The following is an 11,451-nucleotide window of genomic DNA, read 5'->3' on the forward strand; positions in this document are numbered from 1 at the left end:
GCTGCTCACACAGTGAGAGAGTGAGCCTCACTGGCCACTGACTCTTCACTTTAACACAGCTTGGTGCTTCTGTTCTTCATCCCCATGAAATAATGAGCACTTCTTAATGGAAGCACTTCTTAGTGAGTTCATGAAGGTTGCGAGATCTGTTCCTTGAAACTGTTGAGAGACTATTGTTTTCAGAGGCTATTTCAGAGAAACAGAGGCTACTCTGTTTCACGGATACTTACTGAAACCCTAAATGCAAGCCTGGCACTGGGATCCAAAGGTAAATTAAGATGATGGTCCCTGCCTGCAGAAGCTCTCAGCCTAGTGCAGGGAACAAACGTGTGAATAAACGCCCTTCTATTTGGTAAAATGAATAGTTGAGAGAGGAAGAGATGACTGCCCATGAAGATGGAGAAGGTATCAGGAAAAGGATGTATTGGGCCGGGCATAGTGGCTCACATGTATAATCCCAACACTTTGGGAGGCCTAGTGGGGAGGATCACTTCAGGCCAAAATTTAAGACCAGCCTGGGCAACATAGCAAGACCCCATCTCTGTTTTAAAATAAATATAGGCCCGGGCGCGGTGGCTTAAGCCTGTAATCCCAGCACTTTGGGAGGCCGAGATGGGCAGATAACGGGGGCAGGTGATTGGGGCCCCCCTTGCCCGCCCGGTGAAACCCCGTTTCTACAAAAAATACAAAAAAAAAAACANAGAGGCTACTCTGTTTCACGGATACTTACTGAAACCCTAAATGCAAGCCTGGCACTGGGATCCAAAGGTAAATTAAGATGATGGTCCCTGCCTGCAGAAGCTCTCAGCCTAGTGCAGGGAACAAACGTGTGAATAAACGCCCTTCTATTTGGTAAAATGAATAGTTGAGAGAGGAAGAGATGACTGCCCATGAAGATGGAGAAGGTATCAGGAAAAGGATGTATTGGGCCGGGCATAGTGGCTCACATGTATAATCCCAACACTTTGGGAGGCCTAGTGGGGAGGATCACTTCAGGCCAAAAATTTAAGACCAGCCTGGGCAACATAGCAAGACCCCATCTCTGTTTTAAAAATAAATATAGGCCCGGGCGCGGTGGCTTAAGCCTGTAATCCCAGCACTTTGGGAGGCCGAGATGGGCAGATCACGAGGTCAGGAGATTGAGACCATCCTGGCTAACCCGGTGAAACCCCGTCTCTACTAAAAATACAAAAAAAAAAAAAAACTAGCTGGGCGAGGTGGCGGGCGCCTGTAGTCCCAGCTACTCGGGAGGCTGAGGCAGGAGAATGGCATAACCTCGGGAGGCAGAGCTTGCAGTGAGCTGAGATCCGGCCACTGCACTCCAGCCTGGGCGACAGAGCGAGACTCTGTCTCAAAAAAATAAAAAAATAAAAATAAAAATAAATATAGGCCGGGTGCAGCAGCTCATGCCTGTAATCCCAGCACTTTGGGAGGCCAAGGCGGGCGGATCATGAGGTCAGGAGTTCAAGACCAGCCACGCCAATATGGTGAAACCCAGTCTTTACTAAAAATACAAAAAAACTCGCCGGGCATGGTATCATGAGCCTGTTGTCCCAGCTACTTGGGAGGCTGAGGCAAGAGAATTGCTTGAATCCAGGAGGTAGAGGTTGCAGTGAGCCGAGACTATGCCACTGCACTCTATCCTAGGCAATAGAGGGAGACTCTGTCTCAAAAAATAATAATAATAAATATATGGCCAGGCACAGTAGCTCACACCTGTAATCCTAGCACTCTGGGAGGCTGAGCTGGGCAGATCACCTGAGGTCAGGAGTTCAAGACCAGCCTGGCCCACATGGTGAAACCCTGTCTGTACTAAAAATACAAAAATTGATTGGACTTGGTGGTGTACATATGTAACTCCAGCTACTCGAGAGGCTGAGGCAGGAGAATTGCTTGAACCGAGTAGGCGGAGGTTGTGGTGAGCTGAGATTGTGCCACTGCACTCTAGCCTGGGCGACAGAACAAGACTCCATCTCAAAAAATAACTAAATAAAAATAAATTGTGTATGTGTGTGTCAGTGTGTGTGTGTGTCAGTGTATGTGTGTATATACTGCACTCCAGCCTGAGTGACAGAGTGAGACCCTATCTCAAGAAAAAAGGTTTTGAAAAAGGAAAAGGAGGTGTTGCTTCAGCTACATCTTAAAGGAGGTAACACTTGACCAGACAGGAAAAGGGATCTGGATGTTCTCGATACAGAAACCACATGTTCATATGAACAGAAGTGTCAGCAGCTGAAAAAGTAAGGGGACAAGTAGTCCTATGGGACTGCAGCCAAGTGTACAAGGTTAGCGACCAGGTAAGACTCTGGACAGGGGTCAGCATCAGGGGCCAGGTGATGGATGCCAGACCACTGGGTCCTGGGTACTTGCCACATTGTGCCTTCCTAGTCCCCAAGATGTGGTCCTCAAAAAAAACGAAAAGTCATGGTCAAATGCGTTTGGGAGATGCCGAGTTAAAGCTCTCCCAAGCAGGGAAATACAGATGACCAAACCCCTTTTGTAGGAAAACCCTAGAAAACCTCACTTGGGGAATTCTGCTATAAGCAGTGAAACACTATGGAAGGATTCTGAACTGTTAACAGATTTTCATTTAGAAATTTATTCTGCAAAATACAAAAATTAGCCAGGCAAGGTGGTACATTCCTATAGTCCCAGCTACTTGAGAGGCTGAGGTCGGGGGATCACTTGAGCCTGGGAGGTGGAGGCTCCAGTGAGCTATGTTTGCGTCACTGCACTCCAGCCTGACGAAGTGAGACCCTATCTCAAAAAACAAAAAAAAGAAAAAGAAAGAAATGCATTCTGCAGAATGAGAGAATGAGTGAGGGCTGGGTGGGTGGTGAGATGAGAAACAAGGAGACCAGTGGGAAGGCTGCTACAGATACCCAGTGGGCAGGGGGTGCTCCATGAAACACCTGAGTGCAAGGGGGCGTGCACAGGCTCAGGGATTCAAGAGGCATTTGAAGGTAGAATCAATAGACTGAACTGTCCTAGGGAGAGGGACCTATGTTGGCGCCAGGGTTTTGGTTCCCGGCTCTGGTCGTGTCTAATCAGATGTTGGATATAACCTCTGGCATCCAGCGGGAAGGCCTGCCCTGCTAATACATTTGGAGTTGGATGTGACTGTATGGTGGGACTGAAGCCTCAGTGGGTGAGCTCATCACCAGTGGAGTCTAAGAGGGAGAACGGGACTGTGGACAGATCCAGAGGACACCCATGTTTTAGAAGTGGGCAGAGAGGAGAGGTCAGCAAGGGAGCAGGGGTCCTTGAAGCCAGGAGAGGACAGGGTTTCAAAACCAAGAGAGCAGTGTGTAGTAACCCTCCACATGCAAGTTACAACAGCAGAGAGACTAACAAATTGTCAGATTTTTTTCCTGTATGCACTCATGCTCATAGCACACTAATTGGCCAGAATGAAGTAAATTTAATATACTCATATTATTTTGGAGAGTGTATATAACATTTTGGAATCAGCTGGCATCTGTCAACCTTGACACATGGTTGACATTCATCAGTTGATGTTTTTACCTAAGATAAAACATCATGTAATTTCTCCCCAGAAAATCTACATGTAGAAATTTATCCTAGACTGGGTGCGGTGGCTCACGCCTATAATCCCAGCACTTTGGGAGGCCGAGGTAGGCAGATCACTAGATCAGGAGCTCGAGACCATCCTGGCTAACACGGTGAAACCCCGTCTCTACTAAAAATACCAAAAATTAACCAAGCGTGGTGGCGGGCCCCTGTAGTCCCAGCTACCCGGGAGGCTGAGGCAGGAGAATCGCTTGAACCCAGAAGGCAGAGGTTACAGTGAGCCAAGATTGGGCCACTGCACTCCAGCCTGGGCAACAGACCAAGACTCTGTCTCAAAAAAGAAAAAAGAAATTGATTCTAAGGAAATACAGTGGATACATGCAAAATGTTTTACAAATTGTCACAGCATTGGCTACAATGTTTAAAATATTTAAACAAAAATGCAATATTGGACTGGTTAAATAAATTCACACCCATATGATGAAATAATACATAGCAGCTAGTTAAAATTTTGCATGAGACATGTAGGGCATGGAGGAAAGTTTCTGGAGTGGCTCAACGCCTGTAATCCTAGCACTTTGGGAGGCTAAGGCTGGTGGATCACCTGAGGTCAGGTCAGTGTTTTTGAAACACTGTCTTCCCCTGGCTTCAAGGACGCCTGCTCCTTTGCTGACAACTCCTCTCTGTGCACTTCTAAAACATGGATGTCCGCTGGGTCTGTCCACAGTCCCGTTCTCCCTCTTAGATATACATATACACACACATATATACACACATACACACACATGTATACACTTAGTATACATATATATACATACACTTTGTGTGTGTATACACACACACAATGTGCAAAGGAGTAAGACACACCAACATAATAGTGATGTCCCTTGGGTTGTGAGATTAAGTGACTTTTGTTGTCATTTTGGTTTTTGAGACAGCATCTTTCTCACCCAGGTTAGAGTGCAGTGTTGTGATCACAGCTTACTGCAGCCTTGACTTCCCAGGCCCAAGCAATCCTCCCACCTCAGCCTCCAGAGTAGCTGGGTCTACAGGCACATGCCACCATGCCTAGCTAATTTGTTAATTTTTTGCAGAGTTGGAGTTTCACCATGTTACCCAGGCTGGTTTCCAACCTGGGCTCAAGCAGTCTGCCCTCCTGAGCCTCCCAAAGTGCTGGGATTACAGGCATGAGCCATTAAGCAATTTTCATTGCCCTCCTGAGATAGAGGTTGTCAGTGACCTTTGCCAGAGCAATTTCCGTGAGTGGTGGGGATGGAAGCGTGAGTGGTCTGAGGGGAAGAGTGGAGACAGCGAGTGTAGGTGGTGATGCAGAGAGCTAGGCTGGGAATGGCTTGGGGGTCGGAGGACAAAGAGGACAACTCAAGTGGAAGACGTGGGTTCTAGGTCCACCTCTACTGCCACTTTGCTTTACCTCAGCCTCTGTGAGTACTTCAGTTTCTCTGTAACATAGGGATGCTAATTACAGTCAGGTGCATTATTGCACATTCTATGAACTGTGCAGTGCATAGGGAACATATCACTGTTATGGTATTAGAGAATGCCCTTCCTAAAACATTTAAAATGTCACTTCCTTCAACTGCAATGCAATTTCAAAGTTTTCCTCTTATATCTTTTTTTTTTTTTTTTTTTCTGGCAGCATTTGCTCAGAAGTGAACTTTTTTTTTTTCTTGAGATGGTGTCTCTCTCTGTCACCCAGGCTGGAGTGCAGTGGCGTGATCTCGGCTCATTATAACCTCTGCCTCCTGGATTCAAGTGATTCTTCTGCCTCAGCCTCCTGAGTAGCTGGGACTACAGGCATGCACCATCATGCCCAGCTAATTTTTGTATTTTTAGTAAAGACAGCGTTTTGCCATGTTGGCCAAGCTGGTCTCGAACTCCTGGCCTCAAGTGATCTACCCGTCTTGGCCTCCCAAAGTGCTGGGTTTACAGACGTGAGCCACTTTGCCCGGCCAAGGGTCACATATAGTTGAGACTTGAGGAGGAAGGACACACTGGATCATGGAAGGAAACAGTTTAGCATTTCAGGGACCATTAAGTCATAGATCATCCAGACAACAGGGCTCTTAGAGACTAGTTGACCTGATCGTCTCTGGTGAGCCTGAGGAAACTGAGGCCAGAGCAGGAAAAAATCACAGTTGGCAACAGAGCTTAGACTATAACTCAGAGGTTTTGGTATCCAAGTGAGTGCTTTTAAGCTGATACTTTGATATGTTCTGTCAGCATATAATATATTGAAAAGAATTTGAATTTGATTTAGGAATTTGGAACCATGCTGCTTGGACACTTACGTAACCTGATTTAAAACCTGATTCTACCAAAATTCCTCAAATTCCTTGAGGGACATATGGGGTAGGACGGAAGAGAAAGTGGACAAAATTTCCTGCCACCTTCTAGATTTATGGTTTCTGACCAGTTAAACATCTGTTATAGGAAAGAATGGCAAATATTTTGCTCATAATGATTGCCCTTTCTCCAGCAGTCCCATTTGTTTATCTGTGTCTAGTACTTTGTAAAGAGTACACAGTTTAGAGTGGATGAGGAGGTAGAGGGTTTCTGCAGGATTACATCTTACAGTGAGAAATAATCTAAGAACATATTCTAGAGGGATTATGTCTTTTAAATTAGTAGCATCTTTCGCATTTAACATTTGTGTTGGCTGTGCCTAAGATCTTCCAATGGAATCCACCTTTTAAGTTCTGGTTGTGCAGCCCCAGAAAGCCACAAGACAGCGCTAACTGGCTTCCCGTGCTGTCTCCATGTTCTTTGCACCTTGATATTCCTCTCCTACTTGCAGTTGCTCCTTTAGCATTTTACTGTTTTCAGTTTTTCACTTAACAATTTCTCACTAGCAAGTTTTGTGCATGGTCTTGATGTCTCTCTCTCTCTCTCTCTCTCTCTCCCCACCTACATGTTTACTTCTTAATGATTCTCTCCTGATCTTTTTACTGTCCTGAGTTCCTGGACTCCTTTCTTCAGGATTGTTACTGACTGAATTCAAAGAGAAGAGTCTAAACAATGTCGATTTCAGTAATGTTTTTCTCTATCCTGCAAAATTGAGCAAAAGTACACATGTACTATGAGAGAGAAAAGAGGGGTTTTGATTTAATTTCAGAGGTTTGTGAACTGTTGCATCTGCTTTACCTCTAGCAGTCACAGTGTGCTTACTCCAGGGACAGTGGCAAAGCAAGACACTAACAGCAGAGTGGGCTGCTCCTTCTTTATACACAGAGACTTGCTTATTATACAGTTAACATATCTGCTATGGGTAGGAACCTTGACAAGGCTGATGTGTCATGAGTTTATCTCTATTTTTGAAGAACCCACAGATGATACTAAACCTATATAAGTTATATAACTGTTATCATGGGGTCAAGCCGCTGTATAACCATCAAAGATACATTTTTGAGAATAACTGATATTATGTGTGTGTTTATTTCCTTTTTAGCACGAGGTAGAACTAACATTGAACTTAGAGAGAAATTCATCCTACCAGAGGGGCATCCCAGGGAATGACCCCCTTCCGCTCACGGGGTCGAAGGTCCAAACCATCTTCCCGGGCAGCTTCCCCTACTCGTTCCAGCTCCAGTGCTAGTCAGAGTAACCACAGCTGTACATCCATGCCATCTTCTCCAGCCACCCCAGCCAGTGGAACCAAGGTACGTACTGATCTCCATTATGCCCTTCTTCCCCACTCCCACCCTCACAGATGTTCATTGTTCACAGTAACCTCTGAAAGACTCCAGTGAGGAGAAGAAATAAAAATGAAAATGTTTTATTTTATAAATAAAACATGAAAATACACAGACCAAGGCTGCCCTATTCCTAGCAGTACACAGATATATGGCCTTTAAGATGACTCCAAAGGACATTTATTAAAATATGCACTCAGCCTGGTTATGTCAGAAATGTTTATTTCCTCATGTTCTCAGTTTAAGTTTGAGCCCGTCCAGTGTTACTACTTTTGAAAATCCAGGCTGGACACAGTGGCTCATGCCTGTAATCCCAGCCTTTGGGAAACTGTGGTGGGAGGATCCCTTGAGGCCAGAAGTTCAAGACCAGCGTGGGCAACATAGCAAGACCATCTCTACAAATTTCTAAATTTATCATCTCTAATTTTTAAATTTAGCCTAGCGTGATGGTGAGCACCTATAGTCCCAGCTACTCAGGAGGCTCAGGCAAGAGGATTGCTTGAGCCCAGAAATGCAAGACTGCAGTGAGCTATGAATGCACCACTGCACTCCAGCCTGGGCAACAGAGTGAGACTCTTTGTCTCTAAAAAATAAAAATAAAAAAATAAAAAATTTAAGGGAAAAGGAAAGAAAATCCAGGCACTGGCTGTGCACTGGAGCTAACAGCCAAGTTTGATGTTACGATGGGTTATGTATGAAGGATGTTAGTGCCTGCCTGGTCCTTCTCATCCTGATGGACCGACATGCATTTTATTTTGTTTTCTGTTTCTTTAAAATTTAGTATCTTCTATTTTTTTCTGTTCCCAATGTGCACCCTTTTTGTTCCTTTTTCAATTGTTCCCGTCCTTCCCTTTGGATTTCCGTTTCACAGACTTCACTTCAGTTCTCTCGCTGTTATGACAAACCCTGGTTGGTAAACAGTAAAGCTGGCACCCCTATCAGGGACAGCCATTCTCCTGACCTCCAGCTGCCCAGCCCCGAGGTAGAGTATGGCTTTGCTGACTGAGGACACAGTCAAGACAAGGCCCTCGCTAATGGACTTGACCAGCTCTTCTTCCTGACACGAATCCCTGCATTCTTCCATCTCTGTGGTGCTTGCTGTCACAGCTGATTCATCTAGTCCAGTGTTTTCAGGGGTTTCTAACTCGGATTCACCAAAATTGGAGAGAAATAAGAGATACCTGAAACTAGATTAATAACTTAATAACTTTATAACAATCTTGAGAATGATGCTTGTTCAGAATGGTAAACGATGGTCATTCCTGGAGATTTGTTTATTGCTATCATTTATAATCAGGCCTCTTGGAATCTCCAAATGTCAGTTACTCAGACGAGTTATGAACACTTGAAATTCAGCTATGGCGCATGTTCTACAATATTCTATCTTTGCTTAGAACAGAAGAGTGGTTGGCGCCACCCACCCTGAGACACATGTCCAGGGTGGTTGGTATTGCCACACCACACTGGTCCGAGGCGTGGGTGCTGTCTCCTTCAGCCAAGCACAGCACCAGTGAACACTGCTCTGAGGCTCACATTAGTTTCTGAATTTCTTGGCCTAGGCACTTGAGTTTCTGTAGCCTTGATTTGAATACACATGCCAGCAATTAAGCATGTTCAAGTGCAGCCATTAAAATGCCTGAACGCTTTTGGAAGAGCAGTGTTTTAGAAATAAAACATGGACTAGTGGCTTGTCTGATAGCAGTGCAGTTTGCATTCTAGCTCCTACCAGGAAACATTGGATTCTTGTGCCTCAAAAGACAGTGTTGCCTTCAGTCTTGGAAAGCCTTAGCCAGGGAAACAAGGGATGCGCAATAAGTCAATGGCTGTGAATGAGCCACTGTTTAGAGGTTCATTTTACTCCAAGCTAAAACTCCAGTTCAGAAACGTATCTGGTTTAGAGTACGATCTGGGGACCTACTGCCACTAAACTCCTAGCCTTACCCTATTCATCTTGCTTTTCTTCTTTCCTTAATGGCTCCAGTTTCATAAAAATCTCAGAAGTTCTATTTTAAATTTTAGATGTTTAATGATGAGGTACAAATTCTCATACAATTCTGATAAATCAGGGCTTTTGTTCTGTCTTAAGGTTTTATTTTCTGTTTCATTTCATTTTGAGGCTTCATCTTTCCTTACTTATTGTGTTCTGTAGCCAGGCTATCTCCTGACTTGGAATTCTAGCCCGGGGTCTAACTGTTGTCTTCCAGCAGCAGTGCTCAGGAAGTTTAGCTTCTGAAACTGGTGCTCTTCCTCCTATGTGGCCAGGAAAGTTTGTGCTTGAGTGTTAATCACTTTCTGTCGCTTATGCTTTTTCTTTATAAATTTAAGAAGTACAGCAAACACAATGAGATGGGTTGCTTTTCTCTTCTATTTGCATAAACGTCTTAAAGGTCCTGGAAAACAATTTACGTAATTGATTTCAAAGAAAAATTAGAATGGCATGCTGTAGCATGTGGCGTAAGTGGTTGTGTTTTCTTTTTTTTTTTTTTTTTTTTTTGTTTTTTTTTTTTTAAAAGCGAAGTAGAGACAAGGTCAAATAATGGATGTTTAAAATATTTAAGGATCAGCCTGGCCAACATGGCAAAACTCCATGTCTACTAAAAATACAAAAATTAGCTGGATGTGGTGGAGGCGCTGGTTGTCCCAGCTACACGGGAGGCTGAGGCAGGAGATCACTGGAACCTGGGAGGCAGAGGTTGCAGTGAGCCAAGACTGTGCCACTGCACTCCAGCCTGGGCAACAGAGTGAAACTGTCTCAAAAAAAAAAAAAAAAAAACCCACACAGATTTAAGTCTGGACATGGCGGCTCACCCCTGTAATCCCAACACTTTGTGAGGCTGAGGTGGGCGGATCACTTGAGCCCAGGAGTTCAGGACCACCCTGGGCAACATGGAGAAACCCTGTCTCTACAAAAAATACAAAAATAAGCCAGCCAGTAGGGAGGCTGAGGTGGGAGGATTGCTTGAGCCTGGGCGGTCAAGGCTGCAATGAGCTGTGAAGTATGCCACTGCGCTCCAGTCTGGGTGATAGAGCAAGACTCTGTCTCAAAACAAAAAAACTCACACATTTAAAATATTCTTTTTCCTGCAGTTAAGACTACTATCTAAAAAACCAAAAAACATCATTCAAATAGGAAACATAGCACCTATTGGCAGCAGTGATAATAATATATAGCTCTTTTCCAGTTTGGGAAGTGCTTCTATACATCATTTATTTGTTCAACAAGTTGTTATTGAGTTCTTCTTCTGTGCCAGACAATTTTACATGCTGAGGATGTGAGAGTGAACAAAACAAAGTCCCTGCTTTTATGAAGTTGATGCTTTAATGCAGGAGAGACAGGCAACTAACAAGTAATACCATACGTAAGACAGTGATGAGTACTGTGCAGAACACAGGAAGCAGGGGAGAGAATAGAAGTATACAAGCAATGTTCTGAGTAGTGAGGCAAGACCTCTCTGCTAAGGTCATCCTTTCAATAGAGCCTCTGCAGGGAATGAGGGGGTCAGCCACACGTGTCTGGGGTAGGCTTGGCGGGTAGTGATTGTGCAACAACAGTCCAGGCAAAATGAACAGCAAGGGGACAAGACTGGGGGACCCTCACTGGGCCATTGGTGAAACAGCAAGGAAGCCAGTGTGGCTGGGATGGACTGATGAGGAGTGTGGTAGAAATGAAGTCAGAGAGGCAGGATTTAATCCCTGATTTCCCAAGAGAGAAGCAAAGACAGATGTTAATTTCAATCAGTCCCAGAACCCAGACTCAAACCCAGGTCTCCAGGCTCTTCATGCACAGACTTGTTCCTGATGTCTCAGTCCCGCAGTCATGTGCTTCTCATAGTTTATTTGATCCACGAGTTAAGTAATTTTATCTGCATTTTACCAATAAGGATAATGACTAAAAGATCTTACTAAAGTTACTGCACCTACTTAGTGTTAAGAGATTGGAGTAATACTTGAATCTCCATATCAAATAGGTGGGGCTAAAACTCATTTCAAATTTTTAACCCCAAAATCTTGATACCTAGGATTATTTGAATTTCTTTTTCCTTTACTCATTCACCATAATCATTTGTTGTAACTATTGTAATCTTACTGAGGATTTTTTTTTCCATTTATAGTGGAAATTAGTAAAACAAAAGGTATTTGAAGACATTTTGAAACTTTTAATTGGAACATAAAACTTCTATTTTGGGAATTTTTTTTTTTTTTTTTTTTT

At 44.0% G+C, this 11,451-nt stretch overlaps 1 protein-coding gene across 1 annotated transcript in view; it reads left to right on the forward strand.

Moving 5' to 3' along the window:
- The window catches only part of LOC108513270 (microtubule-actin cross-linking factor 1-like), a 59,108-nt gene that overhangs the window by 44,552 nt on the left and 3,105 nt on the right, over positions 1-11,451 (forward strand). Inside the window, 3 exon segments of the mRNA XM_017848976.1 lie at positions 6,998-7,048; positions 7,051-7,208; positions 8,113-8,223. Coding sequence (XP_017704465.1) covers positions 6,998-7,048; positions 7,051-7,208; positions 8,113-8,223 — 320 coding nt within the window.

This window comes from Rhinopithecus bieti, unplaced genomic scaffold, assembly GCF_001698545.2.
Source record: "Rhinopithecus bieti isolate Rb0 unplaced genomic scaffold, ASM169854v2 scaffold_32747, whole genome shotgun sequence".
Taxonomy (NCBI): domain Eukaryota; kingdom Metazoa; phylum Chordata; class Mammalia; order Primates; family Cercopithecidae; genus Rhinopithecus; species Rhinopithecus bieti.